Source organism: Mastigoproctus giganteus, chromosome 5 (genome assembly GCF_048544385.1).
Source record: "Mastigoproctus giganteus isolate SK-2022 chromosome 5, ASM4854438v1, whole genome shotgun sequence".
Lineage (NCBI taxonomy): Eukaryota > Metazoa > Arthropoda > Arachnida > Uropygi > Thelyphonidae > Mastigoproctus > Mastigoproctus giganteus.
Window position 1 is genome coordinate 87,948,684 of NC_143579.1, and position 27,073 is coordinate 87,975,756.

A 27,073-nucleotide genomic window follows, 5' to 3' on the forward strand; every position below is an offset into this window, starting at 1 on the left:
TTTTTCCTTGCAAAATGCTAATCAGAAAAAATTCTCTAATATTTTGATTTCTGAATTTACTTGTGTTTCTGAAGTTTCTGAAAATATGCCTCCAGCTGACTGTGCTACTCTTGTTTACAATACCTCCTCAAAGCTACTACTCGCTCTACTAATAGGAAATGAAAAATACATGTTACCACTCATTGGTGTAACAAAGAATTGACAATCATGCATCGTGAAGTTTTTCGTGCAAAAAAAAATTATCAACGGCAAACACGTTCCTGGCCAGCTGATGACGTTAGCCAACTTCATGCAATCTATCTTAGAAAAATGCTAGATCCAAATTTCACACCTGGATTTGTTGTTGTTGTTATTTGGTTTTTAGGAGCATTAGCAACTAAGGCCATATTGCTCCGTAGATATGCGGTGGTCATTCCCCAACCTTTCCGCATCCTCTGTATTCGGTGGTCACGGGCTCAAACCCCGGTCTAATCAAGAAGCATGTGCTACGCACTGCTGCTCCTGCCCAACTGGCTACGGAGGCGCCTTTGACACCTGGAAGAAATCTGTTCATCATGTCAGTAGTCAAATTCCCTGGAACATTGTTTACAAAATTGCTAAAAACAAGCTACATGCTCCTATCATCTATAATAATACTGTTATAAGTAATAACACTAAATCCTTTTCTTGGACAGATACTGTAACTTCAATTCAGGATGCTCTCTTCTTACCTGATGATCTCCTTTTAGATTTGCCCTGTCATAAAGATATTCGATCACTTAATCTTAATTACTTTACTTGCTCAGCTACTGTTCCATTTACCCCTTTGGAATTATCTTCTGCCATCACCAGGATTAAACCTAATCGGTGTCCTGGAAAAGATCTTATCAAAGGGGACTTCGTGATAAAACTTCACTCCTGCTGTCCAAATTTTCTTATATATTTATATAATAAATGTCAACAATGCTCAGTTTTCCCAAATTCATGGAAATCTGCCATTTTAAGAATTCTATTGAAACCTAGAAAGTCTCCTAATCTTCCCTGGTCTTACAGAGCTATTGCTTTGTTGTCAAATTTTGGTAAGATCTTAGAACGGATCTTATATAGAATCCTGGCTTTGCTTCAGGACACAGACAACTATTCTAGTAGTCGGTACAGTTTTTGTTCTGGAGTTAGTGCTGAAGATGCTCTTGTTACTCTTCTGAATTTCATTAATGAATTGTCTTCTAAACACATCTTGGTAATTTTTATCGACTTCAAGGGCACATCTGACTCTCTTTGGTGGGAGAGCACCCTCGAACATAGAACTCTGAACTACCCTGTAACCTATACAATCTTATTAAGAATTATTTTTCAGATAGAGCTGTAAAGGTTACATCAAATTTTCACACAGTTTCTCGGAAAATCTTATGTGGATGTCCGCAAGGGTCTACTGTTGGACCCTTGTTTTGGAATCTTGTTATCAACCTATGGCTGCTAAAAGTTTTCCCAAATTAGTCATCAGTTGAAATTTCTCATCATTAATAAGAACAAAATGTGAATTCTGTTCTTCAACAACTTTCTGATTAGTCAACGTAATGGCTAACAAACTTACTATCTCTCATGGTAAAATTTTTGTGATGGTTTTCAAAAGCACCCTTTTGCCAACTCGTCCTCCTCTCATAAAAATTAATGGCAAATCTCTCCCTTTTGTAACTACCACAAAATTCCTTGGATTACTGCCTGATAATTGCCTTACCTTTCTTCCCCATCTGAATCATCTCTGACAAAGTGAATCATCTCTGACACTATACAAAACTATTGTTTTACTTATGCTGCTGTAGCCTAGTTTAGACACACTAAAGTTTACAGTTCAATCCAAGCTTGGTTTGAACCAGTGCAATTTTCTCCTAGTACTAGTTAGGGCATGCAGAACTGTCTCTACCTCTGCCCTACAAGTTCTATCTGGTTCACTATCTTCAGACATATTTAATTTACAATGGACTTCCTTACTTCATTCATAAAGGTCTTCCTGCAGAATTCAATGGAATTAAAATTGATATGTCTTCCAGTTCTAAACAAGAGAAACAACGAATTTTAAAAATTCTTCATGACCCTTGACAACTTCACTGTTCTGATTCCCAAAAAGGTTTAATTACAAAATTATTTATTCCAGAAGTTGCATTTGTTAATAAAAACACTCATAAATGGTTTTCTTCCAGTCTAGCTTTCATTTAACAGGACAAGGTTCATTAAATTTTAAACTTGATTATTTCCATCTTTCCAACTGCGAACTCTGTCTTAGCAGTTCTGTTGAGGATTCTACCCACGTTCTTTCCTTTTGCCCTATTTACAATGAACTTCGTTCACAGTTACTATCTGTCACCAGTCCTGCTACTCCTGGTCAGGAATCTGTCTTCATTTCTTCTCCTACTTTCCTTGTTTTCAGAATTTCTCACTCTTTCTTAAAAGATAACAGTTATTGTCTGAATTATAAACCTATTCTGTATTTATTAATCAATACCTATCAATTAATCAATATTGATGTATTCATGTAATATACATGAATACATCAATATTGATCAATACAAATTCATTCAAAATTCCCAAATTCTTGCAGAACTTCACCAAGCTGCAAACCCAATTTTGCTAAATTCTTAATTTTAAGGAATGTATCCAAAAACTTACTTGTTTTGGAGCCTGGTATCACAAATTGTATAAACTGCAACATTCATCTCAACTGTTTGCTCCACATTCTTCTATAGTAAAACTTGACATTTTGTAAATATGTTCATATTTTGTAAATAGTGATTAAGTTTATATTTAAATAACACCTTTGTTTTCTTTTGATCTTGTGGTAGTAAGCAGTTTACCACAATCAGTGTTTAGTTGTTTCTAATCAAAACTTGAATGTTATGAAATCTCACAGACAATATCATAATTTATATCATTATTTAGTAAAATTTATTGTGTTGAACACCTGTTCATGTCTTGAACTGATTGAACATTAACTGTAGGACTGGAAATTTATTAACATTAATGGTTAATTCCATCCCCCCCCCCTTTGAATATGTAATAATTTCTTTGGTATAACTATTTGTACGATTCTGTACATTTTTGTATATTTTGTAATTGTATAATTTTGCAAATGTTTTGTACAATTTCTTTTGTTGCAAACAGTTTGTATATCTATTTGTTTAAGGTTGTATAATTTTCTGTATAATTCCTTTTCTTGCAAACAGTTGAGTGGTTAACTATTTCAAGTTATCTATATCTAAATAGTTCCCCTATTTTTAAAGAAAATCTAACTCTAAACAAAATTTCCTTCAGATTGAATTCCTAATTTAAACTGAAATGGTTTCTTTCATGTTTACTTTTGTTTTTATACCTACAGGCATGTCCTCTATCACCACAGCAAAATACGGCAGAGTTGAACTGATATTCCAGGTGCCGCCATTCATCAGACACATATACCACACCAGCAGTTCCCAACCAGTGGTTAGTGAAACTGTTCCAGTGGGTTCGCACTAAAAATTCTGTAATGGCATCTGCTTAGATTTACATAGGTATATTATTGTAAACTACAAAATATAAGTAATAATAAACAAAGTAAAATAAAAAGTAAAGAATTGCCAAAGAAAGAAACCACATCTTTCACAATTCTTTATAATTAGGTTACTATCTTACAGTATATCATGTTAAATAAATATGTTTTCCATACTAAATTTTTTTTTCATTCTCAAGGATCATTGTTATGTATAGGTACTTTTTTTTTAGAACCTATAGTACTTAGTATCGTGCACGGGTTGAAGGTTGAAAAAATATACTTGCTGACATTATACTTGAAGTTCCGTAGATTGTAATTTTCAGGAAATACTTATGAAAGAAGGTTGTTTCAGAAAAAAGAAGTTGAATGAATAAACGAGGAAGAAGAAAAGTTGGTTCTGTGAGTTTGAACTTGGACAGTAAAAGGATGTTGACTGATTTTGGCACATGTTCAGACTGCTTTGAAAGAGAGAGCGGGAATTATAGAAGCCAATCAGAAGAACAGTACCCATGCAATTATCTATAGAAAAGGCATGCGACAGAAAGTCTGTGAGACAGAGAGTGGAGAGAGAGACTGTTAGAGATGAGACATTAATTAACCCTAACTGCCCTCTTTTGAATGGAATCTAGAAGCCTGAGAGAGGTTTTTGGGGCACTTCTCAAGATGTGGGAACAATATTCCACGGTAGACCGGATTTGCGATTACTACAAACTGTCAACAACTGTTTGGAAGAAAAGTAATGCAGAGAGCAAAAGAGGAAACCCAGTTTATTAGATGCAGAGGAAGCAATATTTGTAATGTGCTTTATACCAAGAGAGATTAGAAGTCAGGGTAATCCCCAAGATCTTGCCTAGAAATTGGAGCATCATCAAAATAAGCATAGGAGCAAGAATCCTTTTTGTGAGATAAAAAACAGGACTGAGTTTTAGAAGGATTGAAATGAAGTTATCTTTGCCCCACTGGAGAATTACCTGGAGATCAGAATTTAAAGATTTGGCAGTGGATACTCAACAAGTTGAAGCTGTATGAGCAGGGCAAAGTTTCAGAAACTGGTAAGTGGAATGCAATGTGCTATCATCAGCAAAACTATGGATAGGGTTTCCAGTCAATGGAAGAAGGTCATTAATATACAAGAGGAAAAGAGTGAGAGAAAGAACTGAACTTTGGGGAACACCAACATTAGTGGAGAAGTTAGAAGACAGAGAGCCGTCTACCATCAGAAAGAAAATTGGATACCCAGCTACAAAGAACAGCTGGCAAATCATAGGATGGAAGCTTATTTAGAAGACTTCTATAAACCAGACACGATCAAAAGCCTTTGAAATGACAAGAGCAATGGCTTGAGTTTCACCATTCCATTGAATTTGTCCATAGATGGGTAACATAAGCCAGAATATCACCAGTGGAACAACACTGATGGAATACATATTGGCGATTCTTGATCAGATGAAAGATTTCCAGATAGTTGATGATTAATTGATTTCTCCAATACTTTGGAAAGAGAAGAAGTTTTGGGTTTTTTGTTTTTTTTTTAGGAGCATTAGCAATTAAGGCCATATGCGGTGGTCTTTCTCTGACCTTTCCGCATCCTCCGTATTTGGTGGTCACGGGCTCGAACCCCGGTCTAATCAAGAAGCGTGTGCTGAGCACTGCTGCTCCTGTCCACCTGGCTACGGAGGCACCGACAATAGAAGAAGTAATCACAATGAGACGATAACTGGATGGAAGGGATTTATCTACCTTTTTAGGAACTGGCTGGATATGAGCAAATTTCCAAGCAGAAAGAAAAACACCTTTGGAATAAGAAAGTTATTGTTGTTGTTATTTGGTTTTTAGGAGCATTAGCAACTAAGGCCATATTGCTCCGATGATATGCGATAGTCATTCGCTGACCTTTCCGCATCCTCTGTATTTGGTGGTCACGGGCTCAAACCCGGTCTAATCAAGAAGCGTGTGCTATGAACTGCCACTCCTGCCCACCTGGCTACAGAGGTGCCAATAAGAAAGTGAAAAAAGACGACACAAAACAGGAGTAAGTTTAGGGGCACAGGTTTTGAGAACAAATGGAGAAATACCATCAGGACATGGATCTTTCTTAGCATCAGATTCATCAAAATCCTTCTGACGTCGTTTTGACAGAAAACCACAGGAGGCACTGAATGGAGTGTACTGGGAATGGTTTGAGGTGATTTACCAAGATCATCAATAGATGAGTTGAAGAAAAATAGGATGCTAGCAGGTCAGCTTTATCTTTGGCTGATGTGGCAACAGAACCATCTGGTTTTGTCAGAGGTAGGAATAGAGATGGGCAAAAATTGTGGCCAATAGCTTTGGCAAGAGACCAGAATGCTCGGCCTACCATTTGGAAAAGAAACATTTTTCTACTGTTAGCCTGTTTGAAATCTAGTTTGGACTGATTAATAGCTGCTTTACAAAGTATAAATAATACTTAATAATAATCTTTATTATTATGCAATGTCACTTATAAAAACTGAAAATATTTTATATTAAAAATTCAGAAATATTAGCATTAGCATTAGCATTAGCATTAGTAGAGGCATATGATGCAAGAAAGCAAGCTTATTCAGCATCAGCCAAAAAAAAAAAAAAAAAAAAACCCTCTCCCATTTCACCCCTCCGTTCGTTTGAAATACCTGTCCAGTTGAGCTTTAAATTTGTTTAGGCTATCAACTTCAACAACAAGTGATGGAAGTCGGTTCCACCAACCAACCACCCGCTGGCCAAAGGCAAATTTCCGCACATCTATCCGACATCCGTCCTTCCTCAATTTGAATTTATGCCCTCTGAGGTGATTATTCTGGGAAAGATGAAGAATCCCATTGGCATTGAGCATGCTCAAACCATTCAAAGCCTTATACACCTCTATCAGATCACCTCGCCGGTGCCTAGTCTCCAGACTCTGTAATTTGCAAAACTTAAGCCTTTCTTCGTAAGAGCAACCCTTTGTTCCATTTACTAATCTTGTTGCCCTTCTCTGTACCCGTTCCAGCAGCTCTACATCCTTCTTGAAATGAGGCCTCCAGACCTGTATACAGTACTAAAGATGTGGCCTAACCATTGTCTTATACAAGGGAATAATCACCTCCTTATCCCTGCTAGAAAAATTCCTGTATATCATTGACAAGACACCATGAGCTACTCTTGCAGCTCGTCTGCACTGCTCAGAGAACTTCATATCTGCCTGCACAATTACCCCCAGGTCCTTTTCATTCTCCACCACTGTCAGTGTAGTACCGCAGAGTTGATACATTGCTCTGGGGTTACTGTTACCCATATGTAGTACTTTACATTTGTCAATGTTAAACTTCATTTGCCACCTCTCAAGCCCATCTGTTCAACCTTTCCAGATCCTGTTGCAGCAGCATAGCGTCAGTAGTGTCCTTAACGACCCTGCCAACCTTTGTATCATCTGCAAACTTAGACATTAAACTTGATATCCCATCATCAATATCATTCATAAACACCGAAAACAACAATGGACCCAACACTGAACCTTGAGGAACTCCACTAATAACATTAGTCCACGTTGAGCAGTGTCCATTGATTACCACTCTCTGTCTTCTGCCACTCAACCATCCCCTTATCCATAGCAGCAATTTGCCTCCAATGCCACACTGCTCCAATTTGTGCAGCAGTCTTCCATGTGCAACAGTATCAAAAGCCTTTCTAAGATCCAAATATATAATATCAAAGTTATTCCCTGCATCCAGTTCTTTTGTGACTACATCATAGTATCCAATCAAATTGGTCAGGCAAGACCTGCCCTTAACAAAACCATGCTGCGTCTGAGCTATAACTGAATTCTTGTCTAGATGATCCTGCAGTGCTTCTTTAACCAGTGCCTCCATTAATTTCCCTGGAACAGAAGTTAAACTAACAGGTCTATAATTACTTGTGTCAGCCTTTGATCCTCCTTTGTGAATTGGGGTTACATTTGCACATCTCCAGTCTATGGGTACCTCCCCTGAGTCCAAAGAAGCTCTCATAATTATGGCTAGGGGTTTGCATACTTCCTTTGCTGCCTCCTTTAATATAACTGGATAGATCCCATCCACCCCAGGTGCCTTTTTTATGTTCATCCTCAACAATCTCTCCTCCACTTTCCTCTCAGTTATTACAAAATCATCCAGCTCACTGCCAATGTTTACTTTACCTACATCATTCTCCTTCCTGAATAACTCCTCATGTGTGAATGTAGATGCAAAATACTCGTTTAGATTGTTAGCCACCTGAGCAGGATCCTCAACTGTTGAACCATCAATATCCAGTGGACCAATCTGATTCATCCCTTTCCTTCTCGAGTTCAAGTATGTAAAGAACTCCTTTCTGTTTTTCTTTGCATCCTTTGCCAAGGATTTTTCGTAGTCTGCCTTTGCCTGCCTAATCTCCTTTGTGACTTGGTTACAGACCAACTTATATCTATCATAGGCTTCCATGTCACCCATTAATTTGTATGTATCCCATGCATTTTTCTTCTCTGCCACATGTCTCATTAGTCCATCTGACAACCATTTAGGCCTAAACCTTGAACAATATTTCTTAGTTGGTATGTAAAGCCTGGTAGCCACCAAGATTAGTTCCTTGAATGCTTCCCATTTTGAGTTTGCTGTTGGTAACATCATCAGTTGGTCCCACTGTATAGAATTTAAATACTGTCTCAGACCATCATAGTCGCCTTTACGAAAACAAAAACCCTTCCCTTTACCTCTGATGGTAGTTACCTCCTTGAGTAAATCCCACTTCAACACACTGTGATCACTGCCACCTAGTGGTTCATTTATCTACAGGTTCTTAATGCATGAAGAATCACTACTGATAATCAGATCAAGAGTATTGCTCCCTCTTGTTGCCTCACGAATATGCTGATGTAGAAAACAATCATCCAATAAATCCACAAAAGCCTTGCTAGTGTGCGAGTGACCAACCCACAAATTCCAGTCAATATCTGGGAAATTAAAATCCCCCATTATAAGACTCTCTGATTTACTGGCCCACTCTATTTCCCTGTACAATATATTATTATACTCATCAGAGTCATTAGGCCTATAGCACACTCCTACTCTCAATTTTGATTTCCCTATGCTTATGTCACACCAAACTGACTCGACACTGCCCTGTCCATCGATGTCAACTGGCTTCACTTCCTTTGACTTTATGTGTTTCTTAATTAATAGCATAACCCCTCCTCCCCTCCTATCCTGTCTATCCTTTCTATATACATTGTATTCCCCAAATTCCAGTTCCGCATTACTTATATCTGTGTGATACCACGTCTCTGATATCCCAACAATATCTGCCTTTGATGTTTTGAGCAATACCTCAAATTCATCAAATTTATTTACCAAACTCCTAGCATTGGTGTACACGCAAGTATACATGCACCTGTTTCTATTCTTAGCTACCCTAACACAACCCATGTGTTTACTTGTACCGCAATGACTACCAGCAGTCTCTGAAATATCCTGCATCTTGTTTTTCAGACTTCTGCTCATTTGAATAGAAGCAGTGCAAGAATCACTTCCACCTCTGCCAGTGGCTACTGTTAATCTATTAGTCCTTGTATCCCCCCCAACTAGCAGTTTTCCGACCCACCTAACACTGCCTCGACAGCATCAGCAAAAATTCTTGCACCCTTTCTATTTAAGTGTATCCCATCCCTGTAGAAGCAATCTCTCCTGTTAACAAGTACAGTCCAGGCTGAAAAAAATTCTACCCCTTGAGCCTTGCACAATCCCTCCAGGGCCGAATTGATTGACAAGGCTCTCATCATATACTCCCTCCTATCGTGCCTGGGCAGAATTGCAGACACTTTCAAGTTCAACCCTAATTCACGGCTTTTTTTCAACAGTGACCTGTACTTGCTAAGTAATTCCGCCGGTCTCCTACTCTTAATATCATTAGTGCCAACATGTACAACTATATCACCTTTTGTGCCCTTAAAAGATGATATCCGCTCTACAACGTCATCAACCTTTGCCCCTGGCAGACATACCCTGGTCCTATTCCACCTATCCTTTTTACAAAGCATGTTCCCCGTTTCCCTGACAATAGAGTCACCAACAACTACTAGTTCCTGTGGGACCAGCGCATTCTGCCTAGGGGGCTGCCCCTGTGTTGCCTGATGGCCAAGTGCAAGCTCTGGCGTTGATGTGGGCAGCTGAGAGCTTGATGGGCCCCTCAATTTATTTCCTTCGAGGGCATCCACCCTGTCCTTCAAGGTCTCATAAAGGCCCATAACAACGCTGAGTTGTCGCCTGATTTCCTTGCACTCCTTACATCGTGCACACACAAAGACATCCCCCTTGGCAGTATCATGTCCCGTACCCGACTGCTCCGCAAACATCAAGCAAACAGTGCATTTTAATAGACTGTGATTCAGAGGGCAACTGCCCCCCCCCCCCAGTTCTCCCCTGAACCACAGCACTCCCATTAGCTTGAGCCTTTTGCTTTGCTAAATATAAGCCTATATTCTCTGATATTATACAATATCAGAGAATATAGGCTTAGTGGTTTGTGATAAAAAATATTATCACAAACTATTATCACTATAAGATAGGAAATATTGCAAGACCAAAAATATTAACTGTAAAAGGTGCCATAAAAATAGTTACCCTGATTTTAAAGGTGCAAATACCTAATAGCTAGTGAGTTCCCCCACCCTCAGAACAGCCTGGATTTGTCATGGTGGACTCAAAGAGAGATCAGTGTGCTATACAGATTTAGGTCAATGCTCACTCAACTGCTTCCCATGGTCGTGAAAACTGAATGGTTCCACATCATCATTCCAAAGAGCTTGTTTCACACCATCCCACAGGTGCTCATCTAGAGTGAGATCTGGTGAATGGGGAAGCCATTGGAGAAGGCTGAATTCACTTTCATATTTCTGGAGCCATTTCTGTACAATTCTAGGCTTGTGACATGGTGCATCATTCTTTTGGAAGAGTCCATTTGCTGATGGATAAAATACAGCTATGAAGGATGCACCTGATCAGAAACAATTTCCTGGCCTGTGGCATCCAAATTTTGCTCCACTGGTACCAAAGAGCCCAATGTGCATACACCATGAAGCACTCCCCACTGCCATCTGCACTGGTGACACCTGGGGTTGGTCCATGGACTCACACTGTTTGCAAATTTCTGGTACTCCCATCAGCATGAAACAGCAGGAATCAGGATTTGTCAGACCAAGCAACTTTTTTTCCACCAGTCCTCCACTATTCTGCATTCCCGAGCCCACTGCAACTGTACCTTCTTTTTTGCAGACAAGAGTGGAACCCAGTTTGGTCATCATATACAATACGCAATTTGTGACAAAGTATAAAGAAATATGCTTTCTGAAATAACTCATTAGTCGTCCACTGGCTGTACTGAGTTGTTATTTAACTGGCAGTAGCCTTTTTGTTACCCTGCACAAGTCTTTTTAGCTCTGCTGGCCTCTTGCATCAGACGAGCTGTTAACAGTAACAAGAACAGTGTTGGCTGGATGTTATTTGGTTAATCTTGACATACCCAAGACACAGCTGCATGTGAAAATCCAAAATCAAGCTGCAGTTTGCAAAATACTCATACCAGCACTAACTACTAACACAATGCCCCGTTCAAAGTCAATTTTTGTCTTGCCCATTCTCACACTGAATAGCACATATATAGCATCCCTATGTATCTGCCCACCTGGTTTACATCACATGGTACAAATACGATGCTGTTACTGAAGTAGCTCCATTTCATGAAAAGGGTATTTACTTAATAAAGTGACCACTCAGTATATACTTTCTCTGATTCACTCAGAAGCACTTCAAAAAATGTGTGGTACTGATTTGAAGATACATCCTTCTGAATTCTCACTATGAATCTTACCTTTCTCAGTAGCATATGCAAATCCTTTTGCTTTTATTTTCTCAATAAAAGCTATAATTTCAGGGATACTATCAGAAACACGAGTAATCATAGCTGGTGGAAGAACATTCAGTTTGCTCATATCCTCAAAGAATTCTTGCTCATAATGTCGAGTCACTTCATCTATACTCACTTGCAACTAATGGAACAAAAAAATGTATGTGATTGGTCAAAACTGTTTAATAAAAATATTTCACATGATTATTATAATTAAATATTAATTAATTACTTTATATACATTGATGTTGTATTAACCTATGCAAAAACTACTTGGTAAAGGAAAATTACCTAGTATGTGACCTATAATGGCAATTCTTTACTCTCTTCTCAGAGAAATCAAAAGCAAATATGAGCATGAAGTCACGTTTTCACCGCCCTTTTAAGTTACATGTTCTGGATTGAAAAGATTTAGGACTGAAAAAATTCACTAAACGTAACAGGTTAGTGCATTTCATGTGTGTAAGTAGTGAATTACTGAAATTGGTAAAATAGCATCGTTTTTATCATATCTCATACTGTGAATACCTTCCTGATATTGAAATACCTTAAATAAGTAATGCTTCACCAGTAGGGTATTACTTAATACTTAGTAGAGGACTAATATTACTTATTCTCAGTGCATAACATCACCCAGATGGTCTTTTTAAGGCTGTTGGTTGGTTTGGGTTTTTTTTTTTTTTTTTTTTTAGGGGCATTAGCAACTAAGGCCATATTGCTCCAGGAATATGCGGTGGTCATTCCCCGTATTTGGTGGTCACAGGCTCGAACCCCGGTCTAATCAAGAAGCGTGTGCTACGCTGTTTGTTTGTTAGTTTGTTATTTGGTTTTTAGGAGCATTAGCAACTACGGCCATATTGCTCCGGGATATGCGGTGGTCATTCCCTGACCTTTTCCACATCCTCCGTATTTGGTGGTGATGGGCTCGAACCCCAGTCTAATCAAGAAGTGTGTGCTACGCACTGCCGCTCCTGCCCACCTGGCTATGGAGGCGTTTAAGGCTGTTTGGCCTCTCATCAGTGAGTGGGTAGGTATCTTGGTGTTACAGTAAGTGACAACCCAGTTTAAGTATAATTTCACAATATGAAAGATGCCAGATGGTGTACAACAGACTGAAAAGATTTAGGGCTAAGACCTCAACTTAAGGAAACTCCACTAAATGTTAACAGGTTAGTGTATTAGCATCATGTTTGTACAACAGTCTTCTACAATGGTGAAGCATTACTAATTCAAGGTAGTGCAATATCAGGCAACTCATTGTGAAGGTATTCACAATATAAAATATGATAAAAATAATGCCATTTTACCAATTTCAGTAATTCACTATATACAAACATGATGCTAATGCACTAACCTGTTACATTCAGTAAATTTTCCATAAGTTGATGATTTAACCCTAAATCTTTTCAGTATATATTGTTGTACACCATCCGGCATCTCTCATATTGTGAAGTTATACTTTATAACTAGGCTGTTACTTATTGCAACGTCAGGGTACATACCCACCCACTGATGAGAGGCCAAACAGCCTTGAAAAGGCCGTCTGGGTGATGGTATGCACTGAGAATAAGTAACAATAGTCTTATCCACTGGTAAAGCATTGCTTATTCAAGGAAGTGAAATATCATACAACTCATGAAGGTATTCACAATATGAGATACGATAAAAATAATGCCATTTTATCAATTTGGTAATTTACTAAGTACAAACATGATGCTAATGCATTAACCTGTTACTTTTAGTTAGACGTTCTATTAGTTATTATTAATACGTGGGTTTAATGATATCAGCTGAACCTGCATTTCACTGCAGAAGTTCATTATGTTTTTTAAACTTTTTAATAATGAGACTACCAAGACAAACTATTTCCACTTCCAGCCTCACCTCTTACATGAACTCCATTTCTGGTTGCTGCAATGATTATTTCTGTTACTCTCTCAAAACAGGACCTCTAACTTTTTAGCCAACTATTTAACATGTTGAAATTCAAACAACTCTTTTTTTGCATTCTTGTCATAAAAAATTAGTTACAGAATTTCATTTTATAAGAAAAAGTAGCTGGAATGATTTATATTTATTAATTAAAATGCAAAAATAAATTTAATTTCATTACCCAACATGAACTTCTTTTATAGAGATCCTAAGACAAACGTAGCAATCATACCTCTTATGAAGTTGTAGAGGCTTAAACCTGATCTTCCTTGTCTAACTTTTACACAAAAAGTTGTTAACAGATCTCACCCCAAGAATAAGAAATTTAATATAAAAAGAAGCTTTTGCATGCTTGCTACAAAACATCCAAACTTATATTTCATTACTAACCATTGCCTTTAAGAATGCAAGGTTTTTTAATAACATTTTAAACAAGATTTTGACACAATAAAAAAAATAAGCCTCTAAATTGGCAAACAGTAAATAGCAGTATCATTTTCCACTAAGTGCATAGCAACAGTGGAAGAGGAATTTTGAGACCTCTGTGCTAATCAGACTCCTTGATCCAGAAAAAATTTTAAAATAACTGTATGCTAACCATCTACAGACATACTCAATTGAAATAGAACTTTGAAGGACTTAAAACCATAGCCTAGCTTTTTAAGCTCCTTGTTCTTCAAGAACTTTTACATAAGTAATAATCAACATTTTAAGCAAGAAAAGCAATGGAAAATATCTATCCTGATGTGATTTCATTCTGTACATGGCCAGCTGTTTTCTTTAACAGTTTACACGAAAGCTGAAATTCAAATTTGAACACGTGACCTAAGCACGCTGCAAATGATTGAAAATTTAGAGTATCCTCTATATTTCCTGATGCCCGTAAGAATATCAATATCACAATTGAAGGAATAAGAGTTATGCATATTCATAAGGGAAGTTATCACATACTGATTTGCAAATCACAAAGCAAGGAAACAAGAGTTTTAAGTGATAAGTTGTTCATATTTTGTTTTGGACATTTTAAAAACGTAAAAAAAAAAAAAAAAAATTTCAAACTACAGCCACTTCCCAGCTTACGCAATACTCAACTTACGGAAATTCGACTTTACGTAAGTTTCTGCCAGCCAGTGCAAACTTAAAAAATCGTGGAAACATATTTTACATCCCGTAGGAATAAATGGTGGTATCGTGAAAATACAGTATTGTGAACCCAATAACACATTGTTTTTTTTTTTTTTTTTGGTAATTCGTTTCAAGACCTCAGAAGTTGAAAATTTCACTATATAACTAAGCTATTTATCTCACTAAAAGGTCATTTTTATAATGGAAATTGCATTACACTTTATTTGTTATAATATGTTCCATTATAAGAATTAATTTTGAACGCCTTTGTGATATTTTTCTAAAACACATTTCTGCAGGTCACTACAATAAAACAATAAAATCAATTTGCACTTTCCAGTTTATTGGGCTTTTCTGTTAGCTCAATCTATTATAGGGCAGTAAACTCGATCTTACTGCATTTGCAATAATACCGATAACTGTAATTCTGTGGGTTTTTACGTTTCGGTATTATGGTGAAATGAGTTCCCCTTCACTGAAATCTTCAATCATATAAAAAACATAAATAAATTTTCAGAATCTTCTCTTTATTCTTATTTACATATTACAATGTTGAAGGGAAAGGGGCCAACAGAAAGTGCAAGTGCTGGCAGTGCTACAAAACGAGACAAAACTGATTTAGAAATGATGATGATGATTAATTAAGAATTACAAAGCAGGACAAAGTTTGTCATCTATTGCATGGAATTAGGTATCACTGCTTCAACAAAGAATACTATTTTAAGGGACAGTGCACATATAAAAGAACATGCTAAAGGATCAACGCATTTAAGATCAGCAGTGATCACAAAACAGCGAAATCAGATTCAGAAGCAAGTGCCACTGAATTAAAGCAAAATTCAACGCCATTCAAGCAAAAGCAACAAGTGGTTTAATAGGTTCCAGCATCACACTAGTTTCCAAAACATTAAAGTATGCGGTTAAGTTGCCAGTGCCGATTCTGCAGCTTCAGAGAAATTTTGTGATGCGTTGGGAACAAACCCTTCTAAATTTCCACAGCCCTTACCTGGAGACGTTGATTCTGGCAACGATGCTTGAAAAGTAAAACTTGCTGACATTATGCCCGTCTCCTCTCTCTCTTTGTGTAATTTTATAATTTGGAAATTTTTGTAATTTTGTACACTTCTGTCATTTTTCCTGCGCATGAGATAAAAAAATTGAATAAATAATTCTATTTACATGTTTGTCAAACATTTCTTTTTTGCTTCAATCAAATTTGCCACAGCTGCATAAGCATTAATAAATGAGGCATTTGTATTCAGATCTTTTATTTTTTTTTTACACAAGTAAAAAAAAAATAAATTATTTATTTATTTTATTTTATTTATTATTTTTTATTTTATTTTATTTTTATTTTTTTTTGATTTCGTAGTTGTTGGCGCATCGGCTTCTGTGGCCATACTGCACCTCCCAAGGTTTTTGCAGTACTTTGATCCAAGCCCGAGGCGGGAATCGAATCCGCGACCTTTGGGTTGCCGGGCAGGTACTTTACCCACTCGGCTAGCCCGGTCGGCAGATCTTTTATGTGTCGATACTTCTGCTTTGGAGATCCTCTTCTTTGAGATTGCATCCAGGCTCATCATAATCCAAGTGCTTAATATGGAGTATAGTGGCCCTGATAACAATACAGTCGGTCCTCGTATAACACGTGTTTACATTACACGAATTCGATCATACACGATTTATAAATAGGGGAACATTATCTTATATAACACAAACCGAATTCACTTATGCGATTCGCCTTTGTGTTTACAAGAAATGGCAGTCGAATGCAGAATCACCCCCAACCGAACGCAACACAATAGGAATGAAGAGAAGATTCAGAAAATGTATTTATGGTTTTTTATATTAGTGAAGGGGAAACACATTTCACCATAATACCGTAAAAACCAACACAATTCCAGCTATCGATATAATCGCAAATGCAATTAGATGGAGTTTACTACCAGTTTATAACAGATTCCACTAGCAGAAACGAAACTGGAAATTGTTTTTATTGTTTTATGGTAGTAACCCCCAGAAATGTGCTTTAGTAAAATGTGGGGTGTTAATAGTGTATCTCGGCCTTTACGGTGTTGTTTATTCAGTTGCTATACACGCGCAGCTTTGTTTATGTTTAAGCGTGCCTCCTCGTTTTGTAATTGCACTTTATTCCCTAAAAATTAGTAAAATACTTAAAAGGTGTGAAAAGGAAGCGTCCTGGTGAAGACACTGCAGATTCAGAGAGAGAAAAAAAAAAAAGCAATATCGATAAACAGAGGCGGACTGGATCAAAAATTCTTACCCGGGAAAATTTATAGTGGCCTCATACTATGGTTTATGGCCAAAATCACACCGGCCTCTGGCCCACCGGGGTTTCCCTGGTAAGGCTTATGGCCAGTCCCCCCTCTGTCGATAGAGAAAAAATATGAAATTGTGAAACGCTTTGAGCGAAATGAAAGACCATGTGATATTGCACGTGCTACAGACCTAAATGAGGCAACGCCGAGAATTAGAAAGAATGCAGAGAAAATAATACTTTTTTTAGTATTAAAAATACTAAAAATACTTTATTAAAATATAATAAATAATAAAAAATATTTATTATTTATTATATTATAATAAAAAAATATATTATATTTTTATTACGTATTTTAATCGTTATAAAATACATAAGTATTTTATAACGATTAAAATTACCCAATTATTTATTGTGTTTGGTAATGTTTTGGTTCCAAATGTGTGTTCAATCTTGGGTGGTCGGCACCTAACCCCACTTTTCCCATAGGGCCTGTTGTTTATATTGCACGATTTTGCATTGCACGAGGGTTTCTAGGAACACAACTATCGTGCTATACGAGGACAGACTGTAAACATTTTTTGCTTAATGCTGTATTCTTCACATCAGCTAGAGAATAATCACTGCTACCGACCATATCTCCAAATCTTTATACAGAGTAATGATGTTGTCAGTAAAAAAAAAACTGAAGCTTGAAAAACTGCAAAAGAAAGAAATAGTATGATTATAAAAAAAAAAAAAAAAAAAAACACTGTAGGTATCCTTACTATGAACTAATTTTCTGATCAACTGAGCCATATGTGGAAAAGCATTGTCATCCAAGTAAATGAATTTTGGAGCTGAATAAAGAATTATGGCACATCTGAAAAGTCTCAAGGACTCAACGATTAAGGTGGGAGGGTGCACACCCACATCTCTTTTTTTGGAGGGGGGAAGAATCATCTTTGTTTAGGCGAGGTGCTCTCACAGAGACTGATGCAGTCATTTATCGTGATGCCTCTCAAGACCAAGATATTATGAACTAGACCACAATAGTGGTCTAGTTCATAATAATAACTGCAATGATACTACCCCAACCATTATAAACTTTTATTAAAATAAAATAGTATAATGAGAACAGGATAAAATTAAACTTGTAATAAAATAAGATACATTGTCTGTACAATAAAACAAAATATGAAATAAAGCGCAATGTAGATCACAGAATAAAAGCGATAAAAGCATTAAAAACCATAGCTTTCAGAGACGTCACCTCCTTTATCAACAGGGACTGCTGATAAAGAAGGCGGACACCTCTGAAAGCTATGGTTGTGTTTTTAACACTTTTATTCCGTGATCTACATTGTGTTTTGTTTCATTGTACATTTCTTATTTTATTTTATTGTACAGACAGTATATCTTATTTTATTACTAGTTTAATTTTATCCAGTTCTAATTATACTATTTTATTTTAATAAAAGTTTATAAAAGTTGGTGTGGTATCACTGCAGTTATTATGAACTTGAACATTCCCAACACTAGAAGCTATTTGAAGAGCAATAGTGGTCTCTTTCCTTGATGTTAGATGGATGAGAGCATGTACTGTTCACTTTAATTGAGAATAATACTATTCCTTGATGTTAGAATAATGGAAGCATGCTCCCTATTCTCTTCAGTATATAGTGATCCCTTTCCTTGATGCTATATGGATGGACATGTATTCCCTGTTCTTCTCCAGATGGGAACATGCTGCAAATTGTTTCCGGGCTCAATCATAAATTTTCTATAAAGAAAAGAACTTTACAGATGATAAAATTTGTCTTGTCTCCAGAATCCTCTTTACTGAAGCCATCTGAATACAGTTTGCTTTTGAAACTGTCACTCTTGTGGATGCAGGGAAGTAGAAAGTGGAGGGAAGAACCTGGATGTCATCCTTGAATGGTGCAACTGTTGATGACTGTCCCAGAACTTGCTCAAAACATCAGTCTCTTCATGCTATTGCATAACCATGAAATTACTATCTGTAACACATCAGATGGTAATTTTATGGATTTCAATATTACACAGGTTGAGCCTGAATGGGATTCAAGGATTAGATTTTTGACACTTAACAAAGATGGGAGTGATCGAAACTGGAAAAGAAACTTCATTGAAAATAAGGAGTCTGACAAACATATGTGCCAAAGGATTTTTGTTCATTGGTCAGCTTTTTATTCAAATGCTTCTATTTAATGACTCTTTGTTATAAATGTCTTTGCTATGGCACACTGCAGATCACTGCTGAAGTACAGATTATTGTTTAGGGATACTGTGCAAAAAGGATACACTCTCATGAAGCTTACAATAATGTAAACAGTAATCTGGTTTGTGTCAGCTGCCTAAGTAATAACTGTTATCCTTCTCATTCTGTGTTATCAGAAATGTGTCCGATGTGCTATTAGAGAGCGCTGCTGCAACTGGCTAGACAACAAACCGAGAAAGTGGTAAAAAGGATGAGCTGGATAATAATTCTTTGAGATAGAATAACTAAGGATGTCAGAGATTTTTTTTTTTTTTTTAACCCTGTCGTTGTGTCAGATGGGGTGAGATTTTCTTAACTGTAGTTTTATACTCAATATGCTGATAACAGATGGCCTGGCTCCAGAGAGCAGGGATGATAACAAGCAAGGTTATCTTTCTGCACCAAGTGGCTAATCACTCAGCATAACCCTACACCACACTATGCAAACACACACACACTACTTCAACAATCAGCTTTGCTGGGTACAATATCTTCACACAATACACAGTGGAAATACCATAATTTGGCAGGAACTACACACACACACACACACACACACACACACACACACACACACACACACACACACACACACACGATTAAATAAATAAATAATGGCTTCTCAGCTTTGCAACCATCCTCTCAATAGGAATCTGGAGTTTGTTTGCTTGTTTGAGAATTTTTTAGGTGCATGGGCGTCTATGGCCATAGTGCGCCAGGAATCTGGAGCTCCAACTCTTTCAAGTGTCTATGCTGCATTCAACACAAAGAGGAAAACTAATCAGATACATTCTGTGCTGCAGTGGACTAAAAATGCATCATGCTATTATAGCGTGCATGTTTACAGCTTGTCTGATTTGCATATTGCAGTGATAAAATCATATCCGTAACATTTTTATTTATTGCGTTAAATTACATCAGGATACCCAAATCTCCCCAACATCTATACTGCATTCAAAATTTTGCCAACTCTAACTAATCTCATATGAATTCTGTTAACATAAAATTAATCATGAAAAAGTCAACTGATGGATAGTCTCTTTCTATGTCACTTTAAAGTTCGACAATGATAATGCTAAATTTAAGGAAATATAATAAAGTCTGCCTATCTATAAAGTATGTAGAATGACTGGTAGAAATTATATACATGAAAACTCAAAACTGCGAATGAGGGAATATGTCTCCTTTACTAGCTTAAACTTACGACAAGCTGAATATGTAAATTTAGAGAAAAAATAACAAATTCCACCTAATGCAGTAAGGAAAGAAGTGTGCATTATATTTAAAGAAGAAATAGAGACACCCAGGAGGAAGAACGATATGATAGATTTTGCTGTCAATGCCTCATCTCTTCAGGAGGATGATTAAGGCATAAGAGTGGGAAAAGGAAAGACACAGTGTTTCAACAAACCTTCAATCCAGCAAGGCCTGAGCTAAGTATCACAACAACTAGTAAGCAAACAGATTACAGACCAGCAAAGAAGCCAAGACCATGAAAACTTAACCAAAAATGCAGGGACACATAAATTCCACATACAACACCTTTGGTCAGAATACAGTATATAATATAATTTCAAACCATATAGTATTAGCAGAGGCATATGATGCAAGAAAGCAAGCTTCTGCAGCATCAGCCAAAAAAAAGAACCACTCCCACATTTCACCCTTCCATTCGTTGGAAATACCTGTCCAGCTGAACCTTAAACTTATTTAGGCTATCAACTTCCACAACAAGGGATGGAAGTCTGTTCCACCAACCAACTACCCGCTGGCTAGAGGCAAATTTCCGCACATCTATCTTTCCTCAATTTGAATTTATGCCCTCTCAGGTGATTATTCTGAGCAAGAGGAAGAATCCCATCGGCATTGAGCATGTTCAAACCATTCAAGGCTTTATACACCTCTATCAGATCACTCGCCGGTGCCTAGTCTCCAGACACTGTAATTTGCAAAACTTAAGCCTTTCTTTGTAAGAGCAACCCTTTGTTCCATTCACTAATCTTGTTGCCCTTCTCTGTACTCATTCCAGCAGCTCTACATCCTTCTTGAAACGAGGCCTCCAGACCTGTATACAGTACTCAAGGTGTGGCCTGACCATTGCCTCATACAAGGGAATAATCACCTCCTTATCCCTGCTAGAAAAATTCCTGTATATCATTAACAAGACACCATGAGCTAATCTTGCAGCCCATCTGCACTGCTCAGAGAACTTCATATCTGCCTGCACAATTACCCCCAGGTGCTTTTCATTCTCTGGCTCTGTCAGTATTGTAGTACCACAGAGTTGATACGTTGCTCTGGTGTTACTGTTTCCAATATGTAGTACTTTACATTTGTCAATGTTAAACTTCATTTGCCACCTCTCAGCCCATCTGCTCAACCTTTCCAGATCCTGTTGCAGCAGCATAGTGTCAGTAGTGTCCTTAATAACCGTGCCAAGCTTAGTATCGTCTGCAAACTTGGACATTAAGCTTGATATACCATCATCAATATCATTTATATATACAGAAAACAATAATGGATCCACCACTGAACCCTGAGGGACTCCATTAATAACATTAGTCCACGATGAGCAGTGTCCATTGATTACCACTCTCTGTCTTCTCCCACTCAACCATCCCTTTATCCATAGCAGCAATTTGCCTACAATGCCACACTGCTCCAATTTGTGCAGAAGTCTTCCATGCGCAAAGTATCAAAAGCCTTTCTAAGATCCAAATATATAATATCAAAGTTATTCCCTGAATCCAGTTCTTTTGTGACTGCATCATAGTATCCAATCAAATTGGTCAGGCAAGACTTTCCCTTAACAAAACCATGCTGTGTCTGAGCTATAAAGGAAGTCTTGTCTAGATGATCCCGCAGTGCTTCTTTAACCAGTACCTCCATTAATTTTCCTGGAACAGAAGTTAAACTAACAGGTCTATAATTACTTGTGTAGCCTTTTGATCCTCCTTTGTGAATTGAGGTCACATTTGCCCATGTCCAGTCCATGGGTACCTTCCCTGAGTCCAAAGAAGCTCTCATAATTATGGCTAAGGGTCTGCTTACTTCCTTTGCTGCCTCCTTTAATATAACTGGATAGACCCATCCACCCCGGATGTACTAGGTTTATCAACTCTATATCATTGTAATATTTTATTAAGTTTAAGCATTTTTATGTTTACTTTGTATGCTTTTCATTTCTCCTTGCTAAAGAAACTGTTTGTGAGTATTTATATTTGTGCTTGTGCATTTTTGGTTTTTTTTCCCCAAAGTTTCAGGTGCTTAATGGTCAGGAATACGTCTGCTTACACCTGCTGAAGTCAGACCTTGCTAAGTTAAGGGATTATCAAAACTGTGTTCTTCCTTCACCCACTGTTGTGCCTTCCAGCATCTGCCTGAAGAGATAGAGCATCAGCAGCCAAATTTCTCATTTCACTTCTTTCAAAATACAGCAGAACATGGATAAGAAATTCCCGTATAAGAAGTTTCCCCCTGTACTAGGTTTATCAACTCTATATCATAGTAATATATTATTTTCCTGGGTAAAAAGCTTTCCACATAAAAAGTACATGAAAAAGAACACAAAGTGTGCATTCTTGTTTTCCCACTTAATACATGTGTTCCCACTTAATACATTTTATAAATATAGAAATCCTTTATTTTTATATTAAAAAAAAAATTAAACAATATAAACGTTTTGGTAATCGAAAAATTTAGTGCATAGCATCATTTTAGCTTGTAGTAAATCATCGAAGTAGGTGAAATCGCATCATTTTTATTACACCTCATATTTTGAATGCCTTCACGAGTTGCCCTGATATTGCACTACCTCAAATAAGCAACACTTCATCAGTAGATAAGACTAATGTTACTTATTCTTGGCAGATACCAACACCCAACCCAGTTCATAGAAAATCACTGAAGTAGGCAAAATGGCATCGTTTTTATTACATCTCATATTGCGAATGCCTTCACAACAAGTTGCACTAATGTTGCACTAACATTGCACTGCCTCAAATAAGCAATGCTTCGCCAGTGGAGAAGACTAATATAATTTATTCTTGGCAGATATCAGTGGTGGTATCTGCAGAGAATAAGTAACATCAGTCTTCTCCACTGGAGAAGTGTTGCTTATTCAATGTAGTGCGATATCAGGGCAGCTCGTGAAGGCATTCACAATATGAGGAGTAACAAAAACGATGCCATTTTGCCTACTTCGGTGATTTACTATGAACTAAAATGGTGCTATGCACTAAATTGTTCGATTAGTGAATTTTCAATAGTCAGAAGCTTTCAGCCCTAAAACCTTTTTAGTATAAGCATTTTGATATAATGGAAATGACATATTGCAATTGTTTTCATTGACATCCATAAATGGATATCATCAACCACGTGAAGCACAGTGAAGCACTTTCTGTTAAGTTCTGATGGGTCTGAACAGTTCTAAATTACTTAGTGGATTGTTGCTGTGACTTATTGTAATTGTGACCTTTTAAGGTATGTTGAAAGCTGAATTTATACTATTTTATTTATTTCTATAGATTAGCATTAGTATTTTTGGTAATTCTTTAAAGAATTACCGTATTTTTGTCTATCTACTGTATCAGCCTTAATTATTCATCCCTCTTGCCAATTTTCTTTTAATGCCACAAATATTAATTATCAATTATACTGATTATATAAGTATAATAATTATTAATTATATTTTTCTTATTTGAAGGGTTAAAGTTGGAAGGATGAACTTCAAAGGAGTTCATCTTTCAAACTGGTAATGAGTTTAATGAACCGAATGTGAAGCAATAGAAATCCTCAGTTTAAAAATGTTTCCCATTGGCAGAGTAAAATATTTACAAATTCTAAAATAGTACTTAAAAATCATCTTTAACTTATGTATGTGTATCTTTTCATTTTTATTTGTGTGGTTAATATTTCATACCCTTAGATCATTTTCCCCCTCATAAGGACTAAATCTCCACTCCCTTGGAAAACTTCTTAACAGGGTTCTATTGTATCTGAGATAAATCAGAAATTGGAAATTACAGACCAATTAGCTTGTTATCCCACATCTACAAGTTGTTCACAAAGGTCATTAGTAACAGATTAGAAATAATACTTGATGAGAATCAACCGAAAGAGCAAGCCGGCTTTAGGACAGGATTCTCAACTATGGATCACTTCACGTAATGTCACAGCTAATGGAGAAAGCAAATGAATATAAAACGCCATTATGCCTGGCATTTGTGGACTATGAAAAGTCATTTGACTCCATACAGCATAAGGCAATGTTTCGGGCACTGGAAAGACAAGGCATAGATACCCCATATATTATGATTTTTAAGAAAATATATGAGAATGCTACCTCCTTTATTAGACTATACAAAGACAGTAGTAAATTTAAAATTGGGAAAGGAGTTCAACAAGGAGACACAATAACTCCGAAGTTGTTTACTGGTTGCAGAAAGGAGTCAACGTGAATGGCGAGTAGCTAAACCATTTACGATTTGCAGATGACATCGTGGTCATAAGCCATGATCCCAAAGAATTAGAGGAAAATCTTAATCAGTTATGCCCAGTTAGTAAGGACTTTGGACTAAAGATGAATATGGCTAAAACAAAAGTAATGATGAACAAGTAAGCCACAGAAAGGGATATAATGATTGAAGAAGCAGTAATTGAAAAGGTGGAGTCATATACTTATCTGGGACAAGTCATGAGCTGTAATAATGATAAATGGCTGGAAGTCAAGAGAAGAATAAATTTTGGATGGATAGCATTCAGGAAATATAGTCATATACTGAAGAGCAATATCCCAGTTTGTCTGAAAGGTATAATAATGAACCAATGTATACTTCCAACCATGACTTATGGAAGTGAAACTTGGGCACTCACCAAAGGAATGGAAGAGAAGCTGAGAACTACACAGCGAAAAATGGAATGAATTATATTGGGAATCAGACTGTTAGCTAAGAAGAAAAACACATGGAATAGGCAGCAAACTCAAGTAAAGGACATTCTTATCAAAACTAAAGTGGTCTTGGGCAGGACACATAGCTCGAAGACATGATGACAGATGGACTAAGAAAATAACAGAATGGTACCCAAGAAGAGCTAGAAGAAAACCTGGAAGACAACGACGGAGATAGACAGATGAAATTCATGAGTTTGTGGGTAGTAAATGGATAGCCATTGCACAAAACAGAAGGAACTGGAAAGTTTCTTGAGAGGCCTTCATCCTGCAGTGGATTGAAAATGGATGATGATGATGTATCTGTGTTATATGCAATGCACACTTTCTTCTTCACTTCATTAGGTAGACTATTTTATTCTTCCTCTAAATTAATCTTATCAGATTGTGATAACTTTAAGCTAGTAAAGGAGACATGCCATCTACTGGTATTTTGGATTTTTTCAATTCACTGAAAAATGAAATTTTTTCCAGTAATTCTATGTACTTCACTTTATGATAACTTGAAACTGGTAAGGAGACATACTGTCCTCTTACTAGCTTGAAATCTTTTTTCACTTCTAACAACTTTTTCAGAAAATTAAAAATTTCTCCCAGCATTCTATATACTTTATATATAAGTGGAATTTATTTTATGTCCTTAAAATTACATAATCATAGTCAAACTTTAAGCTGACAACTGTCTCAGTTAACTTTTTTTCAAGATTTCATTCCCTGTATGGCATCCATCTGAATTTTACATGTATCTTATTCCCAACCTCAATAAAAAGCATTTATCACTTATCTATACTGCACTCTACTTAGAGAGAAAATCTACTTCACATTAGAAATGAGTGGTGCTGATGTTACTTTAAAATCATAATATCACCTGAAAAAACGCACTGAGCTTTTGAAGGGTTCAAAGACAGCAACTCAAATGGTGAGATCAGCAGGGCAACAGTATGAGGAAAGATTCTGATTGTGGGACAGAGCTTGGCAACCAGGAACCTCAGAAGTGACCTGATTGAGGTTCATAAGGCTCTGAGAGTGGTTAGTAAAATGAAGGCGGAATTGTCAATATTATAAAGAATTCAAGAACTAAGGGTCATAAATTCAAATTACAGGGGTTCAGGTTTAGATTAGATTGTAGAAAGTTTTCTTTTAGTCAGCAAGTTGTTGACTTCTGGAACAAGTTGCCCTCGCAGTTAGTTGAGGCTGACAGTTTGAATAAATTCAAAGGTCAACTGAATAGTTACCTGTGTGACTAGGGAAACATAATTTATATTTTCTTATCTACTTGGGATTTTTTTTTTTTTTTTTTTTTTTTTGTAGTAGAAAAAGCCTGTGGCTTCCTTGCGCTACATGGCAAATACTATTACTGTCACATCACATTCATATTTACAGTTCTAAATTATATCAGGCATAAATTTTTTTTTTAATTTAGGAAATTGTTTTGAAAAAATTTAAATAAAAAATTTTCTCTAACTTAACTTTTGACCATAAGTGTACCATAAGGAACATCAAAAAACTCTGAAAAGCAAAATAATATCATGTTCACATAAATCAACATGTTCACATAAAGACATCACCATATGGGGGGGGGGATAATAATCACTACTACAGAACAACATTTGATGACATGGAGCACATATCATCGTTTAAGGGCACTAAATGTGATATTATTGTACACATCACTGGCACTAGTGACATTAAGAGTAGGAGATCTGCAGACTTACTTAACAAGCACTAGTTAATGTTGAAAAAAAGTAATGAGTTAGGAAAAAAAAAAATGACATTAAGAGTAAGAGATCTGCGGACTTACTTAACAAGCTATTTTTTTTTTTTTTTTTTTTTTCGTAGTTGTTGGCGCATCGGCTTCTGTGGCCATAGTGCACCTCCCAAGGTTTCTGCAGTACTTTGATCCAAGCCCGAGGCGGGATTCGAACCCGCGACCTTTGGGTTGCCAGGCAGGCACTTTACCCACCTGGCTAGCCCGGTCAGCACAAGCTAATCTACTTAACTAGTCAATGTTGGAAAAAAAGTCATGAAATGGAGGGGGGGGGAACACAAATTAAATTGAAAGTACAGTAGAATCCTGATTATCCGAGACCCGATTTTCCGTGTTATCCA

General features: G+C 36.8%; 1 protein-coding gene across 1 annotated transcript in view; it reads right to left on the minus strand.

The window, feature by feature from the left end:
* LOC150085546 (putative cysteine--tRNA ligase, mitochondrial) overlaps positions 1 to 27,073 on the minus strand; it is a 322,579-nt gene that overhangs the window by 206,206 nt on the left and 89,300 nt on the right. The window contains exon 4 of the mRNA XM_090373333.1: positions 11,384 to 11,561. Coding sequence (XP_090229459.1) covers positions 11,384 to 11,561 — 178 coding nt within the window. The remainder of the gene's footprint in view (positions 1 to 11,383; positions 11,562 to 27,073) is intronic.